Source organism: Sus scrofa, chromosome 14, assembly GCF_054392235.1.
Source record: "Sus scrofa isolate SSC_HxYL_T2T_F1_AM1 chromosome 14, Sscrofa_HxYL_maternal_Yorkshire_Landrace_v2.0, whole genome shotgun sequence".
Classification (NCBI taxonomy): Eukaryota; Metazoa; Chordata; class Mammalia; order Artiodactyla; family Suidae; genus Sus; species Sus scrofa.
The window spans coordinates 61999856-62025773 of record NC_139396.1 but is presented as its reverse complement, the minus strand read 5'-3'; the positions used below and the strand labels follow the sequence as shown (position 1 = coordinate 62025773).

Genomic DNA, 25918 nt, shown 5'->3' with positions numbered 1-25918 from the left:
CAGTAGAAAATTGACAGAACACTATAAAGCAGCTATAATGGAAAAAATAAAAATCATTATAAAATTAGAAAAGAAAATGAAACTTAGAGTTGTAGAATTCTGTTAAGACTGTAAACTCCATGAGGACTTGCTGCCATGTGATTAAATTCTTTTTCCTCTTATTTCTCTAGGGCCTATTCCCTGGTGGATTCCAGTCAGGTGTCTACATTTCTGATTTCCATTCTGCTTATAGTCTATGGTAGTTTCAGGTAAGATGCCCTGAAAATGGGGTTCATTTCAGTTGGAGGTGGAAGAAGCATTGCTCTGAAAGTGTTGGCACCAAAGCTTATTGCTTTCATGAAAAAACATGATTTTGACAGGAATTGAGTTGATAATTCCGATATTTATTCGTTGGTTGGCTGCTGTTAAAACAGTTCTTGGTTTTGCTTATGGCTTTGGCATTTTAATGCAAACAAGCAAAAAGCAATTGCTTAAATTCTAGTTCTGAAAATAATGACTCACAAAAGTATATTTATTGAAAGGGTTGAGGAGAGAGTCTTTGCCAGTGATTATACAGACTCTCAAAGGGGACACACGTTTTCCTTAATTTAAAAAAGGCATTGGGGAGTTCCCATCATGGCTTAGCAGTTAACGAACTCTACTATTATCCATGAGGACGCATGTTCGATCCCTGGCCTTGCTCGGTGGGTTAAGGATCCGGCATTGCCATGAGCTGAGGTGTAGGTTGCAGACGTAGCTCGGATCCCCAGTTGCTATGGTCATGGTGTAGGCTGGCAGCTATAGCTCTGATTGGAGCCCTAGCCTGGGAAACTCCATATGCCATGGGTGCGGCCCTAAAAAGACAAAAAAGACCCAAAAAAAAGGGCATTGACCTAGGTTGAGCCATGTTAAGTTGCCAGTAGTCCCCTGTTTTGACCTATAGAAATAATTTCCTATGGTTCAACCTACTGTTAGGATAGTGCCTGGTAGCGTGGGCGAGTGGTCTCTCTGATGACCTTGGGAATGCTGAGACTGAATCTCCTTGAAATTTCCATTCTAGCAGGCAGCCATAGGAGTACAAAGGAAAATCAAGAAGCTAGGTATTCATTTCTTTTCACTATTCTTACTTGAGAGGAAACTTAGTGGTTGTATAACTCAAAATAGTTTTGTGGCTGATACATTTAAAAATGAAGGCTGCCTGAGGATTTTTTTTGTTTTTTTTTTGTCTTTTTAGGGCTGCACCCACAACATATGGAAGTTCCCAGGCTAGGGGTCAAACTGGAGCTGCAGCTGCCAGCCACAGCCACAGCCACGCCAGATCTGAGCTGCGTCTGTGACCTACACTACAGGCCATGGCAACGCCAAATCCTAATACACTGAGTGAGGCCAAGGATCAAACCTGCATCCTCATGGGTACTGGTTGGGTCGTTAACTGCTGAGCCATGACAGGAACTCCTGCCTGAGAAATTTTAAATTGAGAACTCGAAAGGGAGCAACAGTGATAAATGAAATAATCAGATAAGAATTTATCTGAGCTGCGTCTGTGACCTACACTACAGGCCATGGCAACGCCAAATCCTAATACACTGAGTGAGGCCAAGGATCAAACCTGCATCCTCATGGGTACTGGTTGGGTCGTTAACTGCTGAGCCATGACAGGAACTCCTGCCTGAGAAATTTTAAATTGAGAACTCGAAAGGGAGCAACAGTGATAAATGAAATAATCAGATAAGAATTTCGAACTATCCAGTATTATATCTGGATTTTAATGGTTACTTGGTAAAATCATAGACTTCAAAGCTTTATCTTAACACTAAGAACAAGTAGAATACTATTGATTAATTCTAGTATCAGTTGATAAAACTTTTAATCATTGAGACTTATGCTGTGAGCCCAAGGTTGATAACCACTCTTAAGAAGCGTTGGTCAAGCCAGAGCAATTTAAAACTCATCAGCATAATCCTGATATTTTGTATCTGTATTCTTTGGACAAGGTTTTGATTTTTTCTTTGAGTATATAATGCATTAACATTTCAAAAGTCTTTATAATTAAGAAAAAAACTATTATTTTTGTTGTTGCTTTCTTTTTTTTTTGTCTTTTTGTCTTTTTGTCTTTTCTAGGGCCGCTTCCTGTGGCATGTGAAGGTTCCCAGGCTAGGGGTCCGATCGGAGCTGTAGCTGCCGGCCTATGCAAGAGCCACAGCAAGCGGGATCCGAGCCAAGTCTGCAACCCACACCACAGCTCACTCCAGTGCCGGATCCCCAACCCACTGAGCAAGGACAGGGATCGAACCTGCAACCTCATGGCTCTTAGTCGGATTCGTTAACCATTGAGCCATGACAGGAACTCCTGTTGTTGTTTTCTTTAGGCCTGTACCTGCGGCATATGGAGGTTCCCAGGCTAGGGGTCTAATTGGAGCTACAGTTGCCAGCCTACACCGCAGCCACAGTAACACCAGATCTGAGCCGCATCTGCGACCTACACCACAGGTCATGGCAACACTGGATCCTTAACCCACTGAGCGAGGCCAAGGATCAAACCCTCAAACTCACGGTTCCTAGTTGGATTTGTTTCCACTGTGCCATGCTGGGAACTCTAAGAAAAAAACTTTAGATAATAAAACTCTAATACTCCTTTCATTAGTTCAAATGACTTTTTACTTGGCATATACTTAAACACTGTGTACATTTTTATGGTTTAAATCATTTATATTCTGATTATTTTTATCTATCAAAAATATTTTCCACAATCATCTTCATGCTAATTTTTAGTAATTTGATAATTTCTTTGTATTAGTATCTTACTCCACTCTTTTTGGACATGTGGGTTGTTAAAATGACTATCTTTTTATATATTCTTTTGCTTTGGTTGAAAAATATCCCTAAGATAAATACCCAAAAATTGAAAAACTTCTCTAGAGAGTATGAACTGGCTCTTAACTACATATAGCCATGTTGTTTTCCAGAAGGCTTATACTAATTTAGAATTGAGCAAGTTTTAAAAATTTTATGTAATAAATGTACCATAGAATTATATCATATAGATGGAAAGGATTTCTCTGGTGAGTCTCCTTTTTTTTTTTTTTTTTTTTTTTTACAAATGAGGAAACTGAAGCTCAACAAGATGAGGTAACCTGACAAAGATTATACAACTAGTTGTGTAATAAAGTCTGAATTGGAACCTCATTCTCAAGACTTGTCCGATATTTTGTCCTTGATAATGCATTGTCTGAAAAAGGTAAATCATGATCCTTTAATTATACATTTAAATTTACCTCATTGAGCAAGTTTGGAAGTAGTCTTCCTTTTCTGTTTTCCAGAAAATATTGTATAAAATTGTGTCTTTTTTGTCCATTTAGGGCTGCACTCGAGGCATATGGAGGTTCCCAGGCTAGGGGTCCATTCAGAGCTGTAGCTGCCAGCCTACTCCGGGGCCACAGCAATGTGGGATCTGAGCCACATCTGTGACCTACATCACCACTCACGGCAACGCCAGATCCTTAACCCAATGAGCGAGGCCAGGGATGGAACCCGAGACCTCATGGTTCCTAGTCGATTTGTTTCTGCTGCACCACGCCGGGAACTCCAAAATTGTGTCCTTTCTTTTTAAAATATTTGATAGAGGAATTTCCATCATGGCTCAGCAGTAATGAATCCGATTTGTATCCATGAGGACTCGAGTTTGATCACTGGCCCCACTCAGAGGGTTAAAGATCCGTTGTTGCCTCGGGCTGTGGTGTAGGTCACAAATGAGGCTTGGATCCCGAGTTGCTGTGGCTGTGGTGTAGGCTGGCAGCTGCAGCTCCAATTCGACCCTGAGCTTGGGAACTTCCATATGCCATGGGTGTGGCCCTAAAAAAGAAAAAAGAAAAAAATTTGATAGAAATTACCAGCGAAGCCATCTAAATTTAGACCTCTTTTTGTAGGAAGATTTTGTGGTTTTGGTTTTGGTTTTTCCTGCCTTTTGTTTGTTTGTGTGTTTGGTTTAAGAATTAATGAAGGCTTTGTGTAGGTATGTGAGTGTTTAAATATTATAACATAAATTGTACCTTTATATAAGCATACAATTTAGTACAGGTAGGGCTTTTTAAAACACATGTTATTGTCTTTTTATTATAGCCATTCTAATACTAGGGTGTGAAAGGATATCTCATTGTACTTTGATTGCATTTCCCTGATAACTGAGATCAGGATGTTAAAAGGACATTGAGCATCTTTTAATGTGCTTATTGGTCTTATTTTTTTTTTCCCCTTGCCGAAATGTCTGTTCACATCTTTGCCCATTTTCAAATTGGATTGTCTTATACTAAGTTGTAACAGTTCTTTTTTTTTTTTTTTCTTTTTGCCTTTTCTAGGGCTGCTTCCAAAGCATATGGTGGTTCCCAGGCTAGGGGTCGAATTGGAGCTGTAGACACCAGCCTACACCACAGCCACAGCAACGCAGGATCTGAGCTACGTCTGCAACCTACACCACAGCTCATGGCAATGCAGGATCCTTAACCCACTGAGCAAGGCCAGGGATCGAACCCTCAACCTCTTGGTTCCTAGTTGGATTCGTTAACCACTGCTCCACGATGGGAACTCCCTAACAGTTCTTTAAATATTCTAAATAATAGGTTCTCTCAGTCATATGATTTGCAGATATTTTCTGCCAGTCTCTAGCTTGCCTTTCCATTTTCTTAATAGTGTCTTTTAAAGTGTAAACATACTTAATTTTGATAAAGTCCAGCTACCAACTTTTGGAGTATGCTTTCATTATTGTATCAGAGAACTATTTGTCTAATCCACGGGCACAAAGATTTTTCTCCCAAATTTTCTATAAGAAGTTTTTCAGTTTTACTTCTTATATTTAAGTCTATAATTCACTTTGAGTTAATTTTTGTGGTGACATGAAATGCACATCTAAATTCATTTTTATGAATATGACTATCCAGTTGTACCAGCACCATTTGTTGATAAGACTATCCTTTGACCATTGTCAAAAATCAGAGTAAGGATTTGTCAGTCGACTCCCTGTTCCTTTTCTCATGGTCCGTATGTCTCTCCTTATGCCAGTACCACGATGTCATTTATTTATGTAGTTATTTATTTAGCCTGCACCCATAGCACATGGAAGTTCACAGGCCAGGAATTGAATCTGAGCCACAGCTGCAACCTGCCCTGCAGCTGTGGCAATGTCAGATCTTTTAACCCACTGTGCCAGTCTGGGGATTGAATACAAAGAGACCCAAGCCACTGCAGTGGGGTTCTTAGCCCACTGCACCACAGCAGGAGCTCCTATATACTACAGTGTCTTGAATGCTAAAGCTTTTCTTTTTTTTTGCTGCGCCTATGGCATGCAGAAGTTACTGGGCCAGGGGTCACCCATGCCAGAGCAGTATCCAGAACCATTGCAGTGACAACACCTGATCCTTAACCCACTGAGGGAACTCCTCAATTACAATAGCTTTTATAGTAAGTGTTGAAATCTAGTAGTATAAGTCCTATAATTTTGTTCTTTTTCAGAACTACCTATTCTGGATCCTTTGTATTTGAATATTAAATTTGCAGCTGGTCAGTTTCTTTTTTTTTTTTTTTTTTGTCTTTTTGCCATTTCTTGGGCCGATCCCACGGCATATGGAGGTTCCCAGGCTAGGGCTCTAATCAGAGCTGTAGCCACCAGCCTACACCAGAGCCACAGCAACTCGGGATCCGAGCCACGTCTGCGACCTACACCACAGCTCACTGCAACGCCGGATCCTTAACCCAATGAGCAAGGCCAAGAATCGAACCCGCAACCTCATGGTTCCAAGTCGGATTCGTTAACCACTGAGCCACGACAGGAAGCTGGTCAGTTTCTGCAAAGAAAATTCTTCTGGGATTTTGATAGGTATTGTGAATCCATCAATCAGTTAGAGGAGAATCACTATTTTAATAATACTGAGTCTTCCAATCCAGGGTCCTGGAATGTCTCTACATTTATGTAGATTTTCTTTAATTTTTCTTAGTAATGCTTGTCATTTTCAGGTTTATACTTCTTAAACTTACTCCTAAATATTTCATTCTTTTTGATGTTTTTTGTATGTTGCTGGATTCCATTTGCTGGTATTTTGTTGAAAAGTTGTGTGTCTGTTCATGAGGGATATTAGTCTGTGGTTTTCCTGTTGTAGAACATCTTATGGTTATGGAATCTGGGTAATATTGGTCTCATTGAATGAGTCTGGAAATGTTTCCTTCTTGTCTGTTTTTCTGGAAAAGATTGTGTAGAATTGTATTATTTCGTCTTTAAATATTATATAGAATTTTCCTATATAAAGCCAGGATTTTCTTTATAGGAAGATTTTTTTGGTTTTATTTTTTTGTTTGTTTTTTCCTGCTTGGTTAACTGCTTTTTTCCCTTTTTTAAAAAAAAATAGCTTTATTGTGATAGAATGTACATACCATAAAAGTTGTCTCATGTAAAGTGTATAGTTCAGTGGTTTTAGTATATTTACAAGGTTGTACAGCTATCACTGTCACACCAATTGTAGAACATTTTCACTATCCCAAAAGAAATTGTGTATTCATTAGTGATCATTTTCCTCACTCTCAGTTGCTCTAGGTGACAATCTCCCCCCCCCGCCCCCGCATATATACACACCTCCTCTAGACATTTTGTAAAAGTGGTATAATGCAATATGTTATCTTTTGTGACTGGCTTCTTTCACTTTGCATAATGTTTTCAAAGTTCATCCATTTCATAGCATGTGTCAGTGTTTCATTCCTTTTTATTGCCAATGAATACTCTCTCTTGTTTATCCATGCATCAACTGATAGATGTTTAGGTTGTTTCCACCTTGTGGCTGCTGTGAACATTCATGTACAAGTTTTTGTGTGGGCATATGTTGTCATTTCTCTTGAGTATGAATGTAGGGATTGACTGCTGGGTCATATGGTAACTGTGTTTAACATTTTAAGGAAATGGCACTTTTTTTTTTAAAGCAGCTGTACCATTTTACATTTCTATCAGCAATATATGAGAGTTGCAATTTCTTTAGAGTTGGCTCACCACTGCTGCAGATCCACATTCTTGGATTCAACCAGCTGCAGATTGGGTAGCACTGGAGTATGTGTTTAGTGAAAAAAAAATCTGTATGAGTGGACCAACACAGTTCAAACCTGTGTTTGTTCAAGGGTCACCTGTATATTGTGGTTACAAGTCCTTTATCCAGGTAAATGCTTACAAAGAAATTTCTCCCATCCTGTGAGTTTGTCTTTTCACTTTCTGTATGTTTATAATTGCTGCATTTTCTTGATGGATTGATTAAGATAAAATGTCCCTCTTTATCTTTAGCAGCAATTTTTGTCTTATAGGTCTTTTGTCTGATAGTAGTATAGCCATTCCAGCTCTCTTTTAGTTACATGTAGGAAGATTTTAAATTACTAATTCTGTTTCTTTACTTCTTATAATTCTACTTGCATTTTTTATTTCTTCTTGAGTCAGTTTTGAAAATTTTTGTCTTTCTAGGGTTTGTGCATTTCTTCTCAGTTGTCTCATTTCTTGACATTAGTTTGTTCATGCTGATCCCTTATAAACCATTTTGGTCAATAGATGTTCCCTCTTTCGTTTTCTATTTTAGTTTAAAATATTTCTATTTTACACTACAGCCACGGCAACTCAGGATCTGAGCGTCATCTGTGACCTCTACCACAGCTCATGGCAGTGCCGGATCCTTAACCCACTGAGGCCAGGGATCGAACCCATGTCCTCATGGATACTAGTTGGATTTGTTTCCACTGTGCAACAATGGGAACTCCCTCTCCTGTGGTTTATTTTTTCTTGGTCAGTCTAGCTAAAGGTTTGTCTATTTTTGTTGATTGTTTTCAAAGATCCAACTTTTGATTTCATTGACTTTTTTTTTCTTTTTCTATTTTAACTTTTCATTGATTTCCACTCTAATCTTTTTTTTTCCTTTTTTCTTTTTTTTTTTTTTTTCCCAGGTCCCACCTGCAACATATGGAAGTTCCCACGCTGGGGGTTGAATTGGAGCTGTAGCCACCAGCCTACATCACAGCCACAGCAGTGCCAGATCCAATGCCAGATCCAAGCCATGACCTTTACCGCAGCTTGAGGCAATGCCAGATCTTTAACCCACCGAGCAGGGTCAGGGATCAAACCCTCATCCTCATGGATACTAGTTGGGTTTATTACTGCTGAGCTATGACCAAATCTCCATCCACTCTCATCTTTATCATTTCCTTCCTTCTGCTTCCTTTGGGTTTAACTTAGCCACTTTTTCTAGACCCTTAGGTTGGAACCTCAGGTTATTGATTGGAAATCTTTTTTCTTTTTTAACATATATACTTAAAGTTGCAAATTTCTCTCTAAGCATTAACTGCATTATCCCTGGTGATTATTTTTCTTTATAAGTGTGTTGCTTACTTTCCAAATAATTGGAATATTTTAAAATTCCATCTGTTATTTAAAAGAATTTCAACACCTAATTCAATTCTGTTGCATTCAGAAACATCGTTTTTATGACTTTTAGGAAAAGTAGCACTTGTTTTAAGGCCAGCCACATGATCTAACCTGGAGAATGTTCTATATGCAATTGGGAAAATCAAACTTCAACAGAGGGTTGAGAGCAGGGAAGATATAATCTGGTTTGTGTTTTAGAAAGATTGTTGTGGGTTCTGTATGGGAAATAGATTGTTGAGTAAGAGGAAAAAGTGAAATAAGGGAAACCGGGAGACTACTGCCCTGATACAGGCAAAAAATGATGGCACTTTAACTGGCCTAATAGTGATGGAGCGAGATATTAGTAAATCTAGGACAAGATTGCTGATGGAATGGATATAGTGTGTATGAAAGAGAAGAATCGAGGATGACTCCAAGGATTATGGCGTAAACAACTGGAGCCAGTGATGGAGCCATTTTTGAGATTGAAAGCTCTATAAGAAAAGCATATTTTTCATGGAAACTTTCATGAGGTACAAGACAGTTTGTCTTGAGGTACAAGACTGATACTGGTTCTAGTTTGGTTCTTCACATTGTTGAATTTGGGGCAAGTAACCTCTGTGGACCTGTATCTTGAAAGTTGTTTTTTAATTAATTATGGCTATTACTATAATTTATAACAGTAGTGATACAGTGTTAACTGTATTCTGACTTGTAATGCTCTTGCTAAGCTTTACAGAGTGATTTGTGTGTTTTTTATAGTAGTGCTTAAATAACCAAACATATCTTTATAACACATCTCTAAGTATTTAATAAGCCATGCTGAAATTGTTTTGATAGGTCAAAACTTTTCAAATATTGTAGTTTTAACTGATGGATTCTTCTTACTCATTGAACTAGTATCATATGGGGGTTTTTAGGAATGCCTCTTCTTAAAAATACCTGTTTGTGGTAACAGAAATGAAAATTGCAGTAGTTAATGAGGTAAAACTAGTAGCAGAGTAATTTCCTTGATTCTTGCTTTAATATAAACAAGAGATAGCTTAGTGAAGAACTGACCTGTGACTTACCTGGAGATGGACTCCTTGGTGAAAATATTTACAGGGCGTTCTTCATTAAGGGCACAGCCAGTTAGGTACCTTAGGGTGCCAAATGATGCTTCCCAGTCTATCTTGCTGTCTGATTTCTGCAATTTCTACCAGTTTAGATGTTTGTCAATTCTGAGTGACTTCTCTTTCTTACTATGAGGGGGTTAGGTAGAGAAGTATTAATTTTTTTTGGCTGTTATATATATATTTTTTGCTTAGACATTGACTATCTTAAAGAAATCTGATGAGGAAAATAGCTATTATTTTACTGAGCATTTATGTGGCAGATATGCTGCAGAGTGTTTTACATAGTCTCATTTAATCTTCACATCAGTTCCACAGGATAGGTAACTGGTTATTCCCATTTTTAAAATGAGGAGCCTAGGGTCCAGAAATGTTAAGTAGCTTATCTAAGTAATTAATGGAACTGGGATTCAAACTCAAGCAATACTTTACTGCTGCTGGCTATTGAGAATAGTAACAGAATTTTTTTTTTTTTTTTTTTTTTTTGTCTTTTTGCCTTTTCTAGGGCTGCTCCCTCGGCATATGGAGGTTCCCAGGCTAGGGGTCAAATTGGAGCTGTAGACACTGGCCTACACCAGAGCCACAGCTATGTGGGATCCGAGCCGCGTCTGCAACCTACACCACAGCTCACGGCAACACCGGATCCTCAACCCACTGAGCAAGGCCAGGGATCGAACCCACAACCTCATGGTTCCTAGTCGGATTCATTAACCACTGTGCCACAACGGGAACTCCCAGAATTTTTAAATGTGAAGCAAATAAATTGATCTGGTAGTAAAGTTAGAAGGAATGAGAAGCTTTCTTTAAAAACCCCTTTATGGTGACTTTTTTTTTCTTTTGCTTCAGCAATGATTCCCTTCAGACTTGATTGAGTGTAAAACTCACCTGAGGAAGATTATTTAGTAGGCTTAGGATGGGGGCCCAGCACCTTCTTCTTGTTCTGGTGACCTCCTCAGCACGCTCTGACAAACTTTCTTAACACTCTAAATTGTTGGTTCTTAATTGCTGATAGCATTTTAGAGATGTATTCATCGAGAAGTTCCCATCAGCTCAGTGGTTAATGAATCCAACTATTATCAGTGAGGACACAGGTTCAATCCTTGGCCTCCCTCAGTGGGTTAAGGATCTGGCGTTGCTGTGAGCTGTGGTGTAGGTCGCAGATGTGGCTCAGATCCTATGTGGCTGTGGCTGTGGTGTAGGCCAGCAGCTGCAGCTCCCATTCACCCCCTAGCCTGGATACCTCCATATGCAGTGGGTGAGGCCCTAAAAAGACCCAAAAAAATAAAATTAAATGAAAAAAAAAGACCCATTTATCCATATATTCCTTTAATTACCCTTTACAACTATACTGAAGCACTCCTGAAGTTCTCAAGAGTTTCCTCTTTTGCAAAATCGAAAAAATTTCCCCTCATTCTTCATCCTTAATAAGACCTTGATGGTTTACCACCACATGCTATTGCAGATTTCTCCTCCCTTGGCTTCCACCATTCGCTTTTATGCGCCCTTTCTTATAGGCCATACACAAAAATGCTTCTTGAATTTGAATAGCCCATCCCCATTGCCCCCCAGATGCCCTGACAAATATGTTTATTGCTTCTGATTTGGAACCATAAAAGTACATTATTCGTTTATTTAAAATTATTATATTTTATTTATTTGGAGTTGTGAAGACATGGAAAAAAATGAAAAATAAAGGAGAAAAGATTTGTGAATTGTACTGGTTATTTCCACCTCCCCGCCCCAGGCTTTCACACAGAGGGAAAACTATGCCAAATAAAACTAAGTTCTAAAACTCAAAACAAGTCTTTGATTTTAGGAGCTCTTATGTTCGCCATCCCTTGACTGAGCTTTGCTTGCTAGACTTCCTACATCAAAGATGACACCTGGGAGTCCCCGTCGTGGCTCAGTGGTTAATGAATCCGACTAGGAATCATGAGGTTGCGGGTTTGATCCCTGGCCTTGCTCAGTGGGTTGAGGATCCGGTGTTGCCGTGAGCTGTGGTGTAGGTTGCAGACGCGGCTCGGATCCCACATAGCTGTGGCTCTGGTGTAGGCCAGTGTCTACAGCTCCAATTTGACCCCTAGCCTGGGAACCTCCATATGCCGCGGGAGCAACCCTAGAAATGGCAAAAAGAAAAAAAAAAAAACGATGGCACCTGATTTCTCCTTAATTTTTCCAGCTGCTCAGGAAAAAATAACATAATTAATCTAATAATTGTGTCCCCAAAGCCTTTGACAAACCGATAGGAGAGCATTAATGGGAAAGAATTGGAGGAGAAAGGGACTACTCTAATAGGCAGGTATAGCTGAGAATCGTAGTGTGAAAATGTTTTAGACTTTCTTAGGCAGGTTATTACTGTCAAGACACTTGCGTTCTGTCCCATCATGAATCATAGGCAAAAAATAACATGTTTGAAGTAGTTCTAAAAGGAAAATACAGTTTATAAACTAGATAATACATAATTATATATAATACATTTATATTTGTGAAGTTGCTATATAAATAAGGAATAGTGGAACTTTTAGAGTAACTACTATCTTTTTTAAGGCAAGCGCCTATCTTTGTTTTCTTTAATGGTGAGGGTAATTTATCTGCTTACACCCAAACCTACTCTAGGAAGACAGTGTCATCAGGTTAATGAGACTGCAGAGGGGGAGTTCCTGCTGTGGCTCAGTGGTAATAGATAACAAGGACCTACTGTATAGCATAGGGAATTCTCCTCAATATATATATATATATTTTTTTTTTTTTAAATGCTTTTTAGGGCCACACCCACAGCATATGGAGGTTCCCAGTCTAGGGGTCAAATCAGAGCTACAGCTGCCGACCTGCACCACAGCCACAGCAACTCAGGATCTGAGCCGTGTCTGCAACCTACACCACGGCTCACTGCAACGCTGGATCCTTAACCCACTGAGCAAGGCCAGGGATCAAACCCACAACCTCATGGTTACTAGTTGGGTTCACTGAGCCATGACGGGAACTCCTCTACTCAGTATTCTTTAATAACTAGAGTTCCCGTCACGGCTCAGTGGTGACAAACCCGACTAGTATCCATGAGGACTTAGGTTTGATCCCTGGCCTCGCTCAGTGCGTTAAAGGATCCGACACTGCTGTGAGCTGTTGTGTATATGGTGCAGACGTGGCTTGGATCCTGTGTTTCTGTGGCTGTGGCACCACAATTGGACCTGGTGGCCACAGGTCCAATTAGACCCCTAGCCTGGGAACTTCCATATGCTACAGGTGTGGCCCTAAAAAGACCAAAAAAAAAAAAAAGACTGCAGAGAGAGTAAGAAAGTCATTTTATATGATTGTGTTGCCTTCATATTAAATGTATATAATTGTAAAGTTAGACCAGGTTAACCAAAATAGGTCTCATTATAGTTCACAAATATGATCCGTTTATCACACACTAATGTGTGATGTGTTTTTATTTTTATTTTTTATGGCCACACCCACAGCAACACCAAATCCTTTAACCCACTGCAACAAGGCCAGAAATCAAACCTGCACCTCCGCAGCAACTCAAGCTGCTGCAGTCAGATTCTTAACACACTGTGCCACAGTGGGAACTCCAGTGTTTATCTTTTGAACTGTTTTTGCCATCTCATAACCTGTCCTACTTTAGAAAACTTAGATCTGAATTTATTAAATAATGTAGGGAATGATTATGTACATTGTAATGTATATGGATGAGTTCCTTGGTATATTTAACAATTTCACCAATACCTTTTTCAATGTTCCATTTATAAAAACTGCTATAATGTTTCTAGAAACACACATTTAACTTAACGCCAGGCTCAGCCATATAGTGTTTACCTTGACCAAATGAATTCTCTTCACTGTGCTTACTTGCAATATTAGGATAATCAGAAAACATGATGGTTCTTCAGAGTTCCCGTCATGGCTCAGTGGTTAACAAATCCAACTAGGAACCATGAGGTTTCTGGTTTGATCCCTGGTGTTGCTCAGTGGGTTAGGGATCCGGCGTTGCCGTGAGCTGTGGTGTAGGTCGCAGACGCAGCTCAGATCCCGCGTTGCTGTGACTCTGACGTAGGCCGGTGGCTACAGCTCCGATTAGACCCGTAGCCTGAGAGCCTTCATGTGCCATAGGAGCAGCCCCAGAAAAAGGCAAAAAGACAAAAAAATAAAAATAAAATGATATTCTTAAAAGAAAATACTAAAATAAAAAAATTCAGTTTGCATTTCTTCTCCAGTATTCACAATTGTACTGTTATCAGAATTCAAACAAATGAACAAGTATAACTTTGAGTAGATCTGTTCTCAGCTCATTTTGCATCCCACAATTTCTCTTTTCTTTTACCCTGATCTGTTCAAAAGGATTTCAGACCATTCATTAAGTTCTACAAGTTTTGATGAGATAAGGGAAATTAAAATGGGTGAAAGAAATAAAAAAAGGAAAAGTAAGGGTGGCGACAAAGTAGAGCCAAAAGTAAGTCTAAAAATGCATACCATATTAGCCAACACTCCTGCTACTGGTGGTCCACAAACACCACAGTAAGCTTTCTGACAATTATCTGTCAGAAAAAAAGAAATTAAAAACTTTACAGTGTCCTTGGATAAAAAGAATCCAGTTGTTCAGGTGAATTGCACTTGTTCTTAGTCTTGAGATCAGACAGACCTTTGTCCCAAAGACCCTTAGAAAGAGGATGCAGCATTTTGCTTCATAGCATTTCATAATAGGCATTCACTGTTTGTTTAATGAATTATAGGAACCTTTAATATAAGCTGGTGACATTTCATGAAAATAGATTTCAGCAAAAGCAGTTTTCCCGAAATTGGGGCGACACAGCCAGCAGCAGAAAATTGTGGTCTGGTTTGCTAGATTACTATGATCTAATGTTATATATCAGGATAAATGAATGGGTTATTAGTTCTTCAACTAATTATTCCTGAATCTTGATCTCTTGATCAAGACATGTGCTCTGTAGCTGGCTGAGTATAGGCTGCTTTGTCTTAACAGTTATCACAGCACATTTGTGTTTTTATCAGAACCAAGAACCCTAAAAAAGGCCTAACTATAAGCCCACATCTTCCTTGTTGTATTCAGGCAGTGGAAGTAGTCCTAGAACTTTCTCAGAAAATCCTCTATAGTCAAGACTAGTACCTAAAGATAGGAGTAATTGATTTCCTAACAACTGAATTAGTTTTAGCCTAATAAAAATTTAGAGCAAATAAAACCTGATCTCCACCTCAGCCACAGTAAAATTTTATTAAAACACTGAGAAAATACTAAAACTACTTTCTTATGTAGTGTCTGTGATAAACCACCTGTTAAATGTAATCATAGTGACCCAAGAAAACATACTGGGACTTACATACCAACTTAAATTTGAAGGTGGCTAATCAGTTGTCATTATTTCTGACACTAATTATCTGGCAGGCTCAGTTGCCAATCATACCCCACCCAGTTCAAGATGAAACCATACCATCTGCATATTAAAGGTTACTTTTCTTACTGTTTTGCTCTAATAAGGCAGGATATATGCAGTTCATCCAAAAATGAGATCTAGTTTAATTCAAAGAGGAATATTCCTAGTTTTTGCTTTCGTTTTTGTCTTTTGCTTTTTCTGGGGCCACTCCCACGGCATATGGAGATTCACAGGCTAGGGGTCCAGTCGGAGCTGTAGCCACTGGCCTACTCCAGAGCCACCGCAACTCGGGATCCGAGCCTCGTTGACAACCTACACCACAGCTCATGGCAACACTGGGTCCTTAACCCACTGAGCAGGGCCAGGGATCGAACCTGCCTTCCACTACTTCTAAGACACCGCCAACCCTGTTGGGCCATAGCAGGAACTCCTGTTTGAGTTTTTAAATAATCATACATGTCTTTTTCAGAAAAAAAAAAAAGAAGTTTGGTTGTTTTGTAAGGGAGATGATACAGCCAACCAAGAACCTTAATTTCCTTACTGGAGGGATAATAATATAGCCTCTCTGTATTAGTTTGCTGGTATTAGTTGTGCCATAACAAAGTACCATAAACTGGGTGACGTAAACAGAAGTTTATTTCCTTACAGTTCTAGCGGCTAGAAGTCCAAGGTTGAGGTGTCGTCAGAGTTGGTTTCATTTGGAAATGGCTTGTTAGATGAGCATCTTCACATGTAGATGCTTGCCTGGTCTTCTCTCTGTGTGTGCATGCGTCTGTTTGTCTCTCTCTCTCTCTCTCTCCAAATCTCCTCTTATAAGAACGTCAGTCATACTGGATTAGGGCCTATCCTGACAACCCCATTTTAATTAGTTACGTCTTTGAAGGCTCTGTCTCCAAATACAGTTGTATTATCAATTGTTATTCTAGGAATCAAAAGTGATAGTGCCTGTTAAGTTCCTAGCATGGTGTGTGACAGTATAAGCTCAGTAAATGTTAACTATTACCATTATTTTAATCCTCAGCTGCTTAGTCAGAAGATCCTCTCTTCTACGTGGATTTTTTTGTAGTGGGTTCTTAATGTAGTTCCTCTATAAGCATCAGTAATTGGAAATTTGTCTGCCTCCTACAACTTGACACATAACTATTTCCTGTTTAGTCATAGTTGATGAAAGACAAAGGAAAATAGCAAATAATATGCTGTAATTCAGATGGCTTATTCTGTGATGAAAAATGGTTGTGATGGAACAGCCATAGCTCAAATCTTTCTGTTAGTATTTAAATTTTAATTTCAGTAATCCAGACTTGCTGTTTGCAGATAGCCAGTATACAATTTGGATGGAATGTCTAGTAATAACATTATAATGTATTGACCATATTGTATGTTACTCCCTAGTAGTGATATTAAGGGTCTGATGGCAGGGGTGGAGGAATTGAAGGGTAGTCTCCTATGAAGATGGCACAAACTGTTCTAGGTCCAGACAAGCAACTTCATGTCCATAGAGTTAATAAAGATTCCCAAGAAAGTTGGGGTAAGGCCCTAACTCAAAGTAGTCCTTTGGTAGCTCAGGAGGCAAGTCTTCTGCAAAGGCTGTACTTTTAATAGCTTAAGTTTGCTGAGAACCACACAGTGTGGTAGCCATTACTGGACCCCAGTCACAGTAGCCTGGAATCTGCTAAACCTCGGTCCATCAATCTTATTTTATAAAGCTGAAATGCATAAGTCTTTCTGTTGAAGCAAATATGTGGGGTCCTATAACCTCATTTAGCCAAATTTCTGTTTTGTGCAATAGTGACCCATGGTCTGCCTCTAATGATCAGACAGTACTTGATTTTAGCTAAGCTTATTTGAGACAATGAGAAATTGAAAGAAAGCTTTAAATTATGTATTTGCTTGCCACCCCCACCCCCACCTACCCAGTGTACCACATTGGCCTACCTTAAAGCATTTATGTCTCTGCAGCAGTTCTTAACAAAGTAGGTTCTAAGGAGTTCCTGCTTTGGTGCACAGGGATTGATACTTTGTTTGCAGTGCTGGGATGCAGGTACATCCCAGGCCAGCACAGTGGGTTAAAGGGTCCTGTGTTGCTGCAGCTGCGGTGTAGGTCACAACAGCGCCTTAGATCTGATTCCGAGCTGGGGAGCTCCAGATGCTTCAGGCCAGCCAAAAAAGAAAAAACAAAAAACAAAAAAAAACCCAGGGAAGTTCCCATTGTGGCTCAGGAGGAACAAACCCAACTAGTACCCATGAGGATGCCGGTTCGATCTCTGGCCTTGCTCAGTGGGTTAAGGATCCAGCTTTGCTGTGAGCTGTGGTGTAGGTTGCAGGTGCAACTTGGATTTGGCATTGCTGTGGCCAGCAGCTGTAGCTCCAATTCTACCCCTAGCCTGGGAACTTCTGTAAGCCACAGTTGTGGCCCTAAAAAACAAACAAACCAACCTAGGTTCTAAGAAAATGGAAAACTGAAACTACTTTTATTTTTTTTTTTTTGTTTTTTTTTGTTGTTTTTTTGTTTTTGTTTTTGTTTTTGTTTTTTTTTTTTTGTCTTTTTGCTATTTCTTGGGCCGCTCCCGCAGCATATGGAGGTTCCCAGGCTAGGGGTGGAATCGGAGCTGTAGCCACCAGCCTACACCAGAGCCACAGCAACGTGGGATCCGAGCCGCGTCTGTAACCTACACCACAGCTCATGGCAATGCCGGATCGTTAACCCACTGAGCAAGGTCAGGGATCGAACCCGCAACCTCATGGTTCCTAGTCGGATTCGTTAACCACTGCGCCACGACGGGAACTCCTGAAACTACTTCTAAATTAATGCCAAACTACTGGTACTTGAAAAGAGGGGGTAGCCTTTCCTTGAAACAGCCAGAATAGTTTTGTTTCGGTTTTTGTTTTTGTTTTTCTTTTTACAGCTGCACCTGTGGCATATGGAAGTTCCTGGGCTAGGGGTTGAAATGGAGCTGCAGCTACAGGCCTACATCATAGCCACTGCAACACTGGACCCAAGCCTCATCTGTAACCTGTGCTGCAGCTTGTGGCAGTGCTGGATCCTTAACCCACTGAGTGAGGCCAGGGATCAAACCTGCATCCTCAACAGAGACAAAGTTGGGTTCTTTGAGTCACAACAGGAACTCCCAGAATAGAGTTTAAAATAGTCCTCAGATAATAACAAATTGAAATGGAATTAAATAGCTCTAAAGCCTATCCTACAGTACTCTCAGTACTTAATCTTATTTACTTGGTCTTAGGAGAGAGCCTCTGTAACAGCTATGCTTAGTGTTAAACCAGAGATGACCGGCAACTTTTCATCCAGAATATCGGTGTAATGGCAACAGAAAGCATATGTGAAGCTAACAATCTCTAATAGCCAGCCTCCAGGGTAGAGATATGCATAACCATTTCTGTAAATTTACCATGCTGTCTCCAGATTCTGAAAAGCAGGGTGGGCATAACAAGTGCTATTGTTGTGTTGTTCATTCATACGTAGGTGAATTTGAAAAATGGTTTAAATTATTACAGGTCTTTTCTAAAGCATGCCCACAGGGAAGAAGCAGTCTTCATATTCCAGTGACTCCAGATAGATTCCCATGAATTGCATCACCAGAGAGTTGAGCTCTCCACAAATGATAGCTTTCCATGAGAAGCATGAATTAAAGCTTAAAAGACCTTAGAAATAAAACACTTACAAAAAACTAGAACAAGTGTTGTAGCTGGAAAAATATATTTAAAATATTGTATCTAGATTGTTGTGAAACAGATCAGAATTGACAGGAAAAGTCTATCTCAGGAGTCAGTCACTATCATAATTCCTCCAGGATTGACAGAGGTGGGAGCAACTATGTACTTTTTAATGTTAAGATATCTTCCTCTCATGGCAAGAGAAATGTAAAGCCCCAAATAATAGCTATAAGAAGATGAATGTTCTAAAATCCAGGGCTTTTAAAAAAACTCTTAGGAAAGCCAACACATCAGAGTCCTGACCATATTCAGAAGAGGAGTTTTTTTTTGTTTTTGTTTTTGTCTTTTTGCCATTTCTCAGGCTGCTCCCGCAGCATATGGAGGTCCCCAGGCTATGGGTCTAATGGGAGCTGTAGCTGCCAGGCTACACCAGAGCCACAGCAACGCGGGATCCGAGCCACATCTGCGACCTACACCACAGCTCATGGCCACGCTGGATCCTTAACCCACTGAACAAGGCCAGGGATCGAACCCACAACCTCATGGTTCCTAGTCAGATTTGTTAACCACTGAACCATGACAGGAACTCCCAGAAGAGGAGTTTTAACCATGCTTTAGAGCTTAACCATGTTTCAGACATCTAAAAATATCCATCCTTTGGTCTTACTGAGGAATTTGTCAGCTGCCCTTCTAATGGAACAGTTTGTTAGACAACTAATGAGCCAAATTTATAGTGGACCAGAGTGAAGTGTGCCTGTCCAGTCTGTACTCTAGGCTTTCCTAGCCAGATCACCAGTTGTAACTGAAGACATAGCCAGTTGAGGCTTTCTCAGCACCAGTAACAGATAAGGGAGTTTTAGGCAGTGGATGACAGTACATGAGAGCAAATGGCAGGTAACCAAGCTATTATAGTAAAGGGTCCAGTCTCTTGAATCCAGCAAGAGATGCTGATCCATAGGGTAGGAAACTATGGAGTGAAGAGCATTATTAAGCAGACCTGAGCCTAGTTGTTTTGAGTTCCTTTCAGGAAGAATTCTGACCTATTCGGGATAGCATTCTCTACTATCCTGAAAGAGAGGGATAAAGTATACTAGTACCTACAGGGACTTTTAAACTGCATGAGTAAGGAGTTCCCGTTGTGGATCAGTGGTTAATGAATCTGAGTAGGAACCACGAGGTTGCGGGTTCGATCCCTGACCTTGCTCAGTGGGTTAAGGATCCAGCGTTGCCATGAGCTGTGGTGTGGGTTGCAGACGCGGCTTGGATCCCGAGTTGCTGTGGTCCTGGTATTGGCCAGTGGCTACAGCTCCGATTCAACCCCTAGCCTGGGAACCTCTATATGCTGCAGGAGCGGCCCTAGAAAAGGCAAAAAGACAAAATAAATAAAAAAAATAAAATCTCAATTTGGAATCTGATTTTTTTTTTTTTTTTTTTTTTTGGCTGTGCACACAGCATGTGGAAATTTCCAGGACAGGGATCATACCCACACTGCAGCAGTGACCCAAGTCACTGCAGTGATAGTGCTGGATCCTTAACCTGCTATGTCACAGGAGAACTTAGGGACCTGAATTTTTTTGTTGTTGGGTTTTTTTTTTTTTTTTGGTCTTTTTAGGGCCCCACCTGTGGCATGTGGAAGTTCCCAGGCTAGGGGTTGAATCAGAGCTATAGCTGGTGGCCTACATCATGGAATCCAAGCCACTTCTGCGACCTATACCATAGCTCATGATAACCGGATCCTTAACCCACTGAGTGAGGCCAGGGAACCTGCATCCTCATGGATACTAGTCATATTCGTTTCTGCTGCACCATATTGGGAACTCCCTGGGACCTGAATTTTTGAAAGAACTGCCTAGAAGCTCTTGTACTTCTAGCCAAGCTGAAGTAACAGGAACTGGATTTGCCATCCCACCTAAAACATGATTTTTTTAAAAAATTTTTTATTTTTAGGGCCACGTTTGCAGCACATGAAAGTTTCCAGGCTAGGGGTCAAATTGAAGGTACAACTTCCAGCCTTTACCTAGCCACAGCAATGCACAGTACTAGCTGTGTCTGCAACATCACAGCTCATGGCAATGCAGGATCCTTAACCCACTGAGCGAGGCCAGGGATCAAACTCGCATCCTTTTGGATCCTAGTTGGGTTCATTAACTGCTGAGCCACGAAGCGAACTCCAGACATTGATTTTTTTTTTAAAGACTCTGTTCATCAGACAACAAAGGACAGTGATCCTGACAGATGACAATTTTCCCAGCTCTCTTAAGACAGTTTCTACCTGTCTAATTCCCCCTCTCCGAAAAAAGTCAAATTCGTAGTAACAGAGTAAAATTGTGGTCACTAGAGAGGCTGGAGTGTGGAAGAAAAGAGAAGAGATTGGCAAAGGATACAAACTTGCATTTGTAAGTTTAATAAGTTCTGGAGCCCTAGTGTAATCATGGCAACCATAGTTAATAATAATGTGTTGTATACTTGAAATTTGCTAAGAGTAGATCTCAAGTGTTCTAGCAACACACACAAAAAAAGGGTAACTGTGGGAGATAGCGAGTATGTTTATTAGTTGGACTGGGTAAAGAGAGAAAACCTCAAAGATTTGAAAATGGACCCCTTGAGTATTCATCAGAGTATTGGTCAATGCATGCATTTAAGGAAGTTACCTAAGGCTGAGGAAGGAATAACATGAAAGGATGAAAGGGAAGAGTACCTATTCCTCCCAGCCAGGTTGGAAAATGTGTGATTTACCTGGCATTGGGTAGAGTACTCAGAAAGATCTTGCCTCAGTGGTAGAGAATAATTACCCTAGACTTAGCACTGCTTCTGACTTGCCTAATAAATCATAAAATCAAGACCTGAACAAATTAAACTCTTTCCAAGTAACTAACAGTATCCCAGAACAAAGATCAAGAAGATTTAGTAGAATGTAAAAATATCAAGTAGTCAATAGGAATATAAAAATATTGAAACAAGGTAAAATTCACAGTGTCTGGCATCAAAGCAAAGATAACCAGGTAACAAGGAAGATGGGAGAAGATACTTCATGAAAATGGAAATGACCAGAAATCAGGGGTATCAATTCTTATATCAGACAAAATTGACTTTAAAACAAAGGCCATAAAGGAAAATAAAGAACACTATATAATGATAAAAGGAGTAATAAAGCAGAGGATGTTACACTTATTAACATATATGCACCTAATATAGGAGCACCTAAATATATAAAACAAATACTAATAGATGTAAAGGGAGAAGTGGTTGGAAATACAATAGTAGGAGACTTTAACACTCTTCTAACATCAATGGACATATGTTCCTGACAGGAACTCAGTAAGGCAACAGAGATCCTAAATGATACAGAAGAACAGTTAGATTTAATTGATATTTTCAGGATATTACAGCCAAAAACTCCAGAATATACAGTCTTTTCAAGTGCACAGGGAACATTCTCTAGGATAGACCATATATTAGAACACAAAACAAGCCACAAGAAATTGAAGACAATAGACATTAAGTGTTTTTTCCTGATCAGAAGAGCATGAGACTAGAAATCAACTACAGAAAGAGACATAAGGGAAAAAACAAAAAATGATTGCATAGAGAGTAAACAACATGTTACTAAAAAAAACAATGGGTTGGTAATGAAATCAAAGAGGAAATTTTAAAATACCTTAAGACAAATGACAGTGAAAAAAACAGAACCATACAAAATCTGTGGAATACAGCAGAAGCAATCTGAAGAGAGAAGTTCATAGGGATATAGGCCTTCCTCAAATAAACAAGAAAAATCTCAGATAAACAATAAACAACATGTTACCTAAAAGAACTGGAAAAAGGAGAACAAACAAAATTTGACAGAAGAAAGGAAATAATAAAGATTAGAGAGGAAATAAAAATAGAGATTTAAAGAACAATAGAAAAACTAAACCTAAGAGTTGGTTTTTTGAAAGAGTAAGCTAAATGAATAAACCTGTTGAGGCTCACCAGGAAGGAAAGAGAGAGGACCCAAATAAAATAAAATATGAAAGAGGAGAAATAACAACTGATACTGCAGAAATACAAAAACCATAAATGAATACTGTGAACAAGTATATGCTAACAAATCGGACAACTGAGAAGAAATGGACAAGTTTCTAGAACCATACAGTCCACCAAAACTGAATCAAGAAGAAGTAGATAATTTGAACAAACTGATCACTAGAAGTGAAATACAATTTGTAATTGAAAAAACTCTCTCCAAACAAAAGTCCAGCACCTGATGGCTTCACTGGGAAATTCTACCAGGCATACAAAGAATTTATACCGATCCTTTTCAAACTCTTCCAAAAGCTTGAATAGGATGGAACACTCCCAAAGTCAATCTGTGAAGCCACCATCACCCTGATACCAAAACCAAAGACACTACCAAAAAGAACAACAGGACAATATCTTTCATGAATATAGATGCAGAAATTATAAACAAAATATTAACAAACTGAATCCAACACATAAAAAAGATCATACACAATAAATCAAGTTGGATTCACACCAGTTCACAAGGATGGGTCAGCCTATGCAAATCAATGTGATACACACCATCAACAAAAGACAGAAAACGCATCATCATCTCAATACCGAAAAAGCATTTGATAAAATTCATCCTTTCATGATGAAAACTCTTACCCAACATAATATAAGGGCTGTATCTCGACATAATACAAAAGCATATCTCAACATAATATAAAAGCTAGTTGTGACAAACCCACAGCCAACAAAATGGTGAACAGTTGAAAGCTGCCTCTCTGAAGTCTGAAACAAGAGAAGGATGCTCACTCGCACTTCTATTCAACATAGTATTGGAAGTTCTAGCCACAGCAGTCAGATAAGAAAAGGTTATAAAAGGTATCCAGATTGGAAGGGAAGAGCTTAAATTGTCATTATATATGCAGATGGCATGTTAGTATGTATAGAAAACCCTAAAGACTGCACACAAAAATAAGTAGCGCTAATAAAATCAGCAAGATAGCAGGATATAAGATTAACATACAGAAATAAGTTGCATTTCTTTACACTAACAATGAAATATCAGAAAGTAGGGGGGAAAATCTCTTAAAATCGTGTCCAAAGAAAATAATAATAAATTCTTAAGGGATAAACCTGACTAAGGAGATGAATAATAAAACATTGATAAAGGAAATTGAAGATGCTTCAAAGAAATGGGAAGATACCCCATGCTTTTGGGTTGGAAGAATTATTATTGTTGAAATGGCCATACTATCCAGTCTACAGATTTAATGTGATCCCTATCAAAATACCCATGATATTTTTCACAGAATTTAGAACATATAATCCTAAAATTTATATGGAATCACAAAAGACCCAGAATTGCAAAGTAATTCTGGGGAAAAAGAACACAGCTGGACGCACAACCCTCCCAGACTTCAGACAGTGGTCCCTGGCCTCACTCTGGCTTAAGGATCTGGTGTTGCCATGAGCTGTGGTGTAGGCCACAGAGGGCACTCAGATCTGGTGTTGGTGTGGCTGTGGTGTAGACTGACAGCTGTGGCTGTAGGTGCAGCCCTAAAAAGAAAGGAAGAAGTACTATTGAGCTCTCTTTGAATATCAAAGAGCAACTTCCAGTGGCCTAATGTATGGTAATTGGAGTCCTTGAACAGAAGGAAAAGAAAGGGACCAAAAATAGTTGAAGAATTAATTTTTCCGAACTTGAAGAAAATTATAATGCACAGATCCAAGAAGCATAATAAATCTATAGTACAAGAACTGTGAAGAAAACTATACCAAGGCACATCTTCATCAAATTACTCAAGACCAGCGATAAAGAAAAAAATGCAAAAAGCGGCCAGGGGTGAAGAAGTGGAGGGCATAGGAGAGAGGGAGCAGGGAATCAGATTTCTCACTGAAAACAATGTAAGTGAGAAAACAGTGGAAGAACTGCTGTGCAGAAAGAAAAAATTGTCAACAATTCTGTAGCAGAAAATAGCTTTCAAAAATAAAGACAAAATGAAGATGTTTTCAGACATACAAATCCAGAAAGAATTCTTCACCAACCAACCTGCAGTACAAGAAATATTGCAAAGAAGTACTGCAAGAAGATTAAAAGTGGTACAGTTGGAAATCTGGGCCTGCACAAAGGAATAAAGATCACCAAAAGTGATAACTACAATGATAAATGTAAGAGGGTTTATGGAGTTCTCTTGTAGAATAGTGGGTTAAGGATCTGGCATTGTCACTGCAGTGGCTTGGATTGCTTCTGTGGCATGGTTCAGTCCCTGGCCTGGGAACTTCCACTTGCTGCAGGTGCAGCTAAATTTTAAGAGGTTTTTATTATTATTATTCAAAACTCAAAAGGCAAAGATACTGACTGTATAAACAAAAGTAATATAAAATGTGAAAATAAAATGCATGGTAATAATGCAAAGATTGAGAAGGGGAATAAATTTAAATTATTGTCAGGTTTTTATACTGTACATGAAGTACCGCCATAGAACTGGAAGGTAGACTGTGTTGGTTAAAGATGTATACTATAAACTTTACAGCAACCACTATAAAGAACAAAGTTATAGTTTATAAGTCAACAAAGGAAATAAAACAGAATCAAAGAATATTGTATTAATTCAAAAGAAGGCAGGGAGAGGAGCAGCAACAAAAATTATAGGACAGACATGAAAGCTTAAAACCTAATCATAACAGTAATCATATTAAATGAAATTGGCCTAAAAACTCCAATTAGAAAATGACAATTGTCAGATTGAATTAAAAAGCAAGATCCAATTACGTGCTTCTTACAAAAAGCACGCTATAGATGGAAAGGCAGAAAAAGGATTTAAAGTAAGAGATTGGGAAAACATATACCCTGTATTCATCAAAAGAAAACTAGCTCATCAGAAGAAAGTGGCTATACTAATATCAGACAAAGTAGCTTTCAGAGCAAGGAGTATTATTACCACAGACCAAAATACTTTATAATGATGTAAGGGGTTGGTTAAGCAACAAGTCATAATAAGCCTAAATATGCATCTAATAGAAGATTTTCAAAATAGGTGAAGCAAAAACTGATATAACTTCAAGGAAAAATAAAAAATCAACAAATGAGGGAGTTCCCGTCGTGGCGCAGTGGTTAACGAATCCAACTAGGAACCATGAGGTTGCGGGTTTGGTCCCTGCCCTTGCTCAGTGGGTTGACGATCCAGCGTTGCTGTGAGCAGTGGTGTAGGTTGCAGACGCGGCTCGGATCCCGCGTTGCTGTGGCTCTGGTGTAGGCTGGTGGCTACAGCTCCAATTGGACCCCTAGCCTGGGAACCTCCATATGCCGCGGGAGCAGCCCAAGAAATAGCAAAAAAATAAAAAAATAAAAATCA

General features: G+C 39.3%; 1 protein-coding gene and 1 long non-coding RNA gene across 3 annotated transcripts in view; both read left to right on the top strand.

Annotated features, from left to right (window-relative positions):
- SPPL3 (signal peptide peptidase like 3) overlaps positions 1 to 25918 on the top strand; it is a 124792-nt gene that overhangs the window by 72332 nt on the left and 26542 nt on the right. The window contains exon 2 of one of the 2 annotated variants that reach the window (XM_084995597.1): positions 171 to 248. The exons of the other annotated variant lie outside the window; for it this stretch is intronic. Within the exon in view, the coding sequence (XP_084851723.1) occupies positions 171 to 248 (78 nt within the window). The remainder of the gene's footprint in view (positions 1 to 170; positions 249 to 25918) is intronic. 2 annotated transcript variants of the gene reach the window in all.
- Positions 4381 to 11201, top strand: LOC146396606 (uncharacterized). Its single transcript, XR_014826976.1, has 2 exons — positions 4381 to 10197; positions 10562 to 11201. It is a non-coding gene; the product is annotated as an uncharacterized LOC146396606 (long non-coding RNA).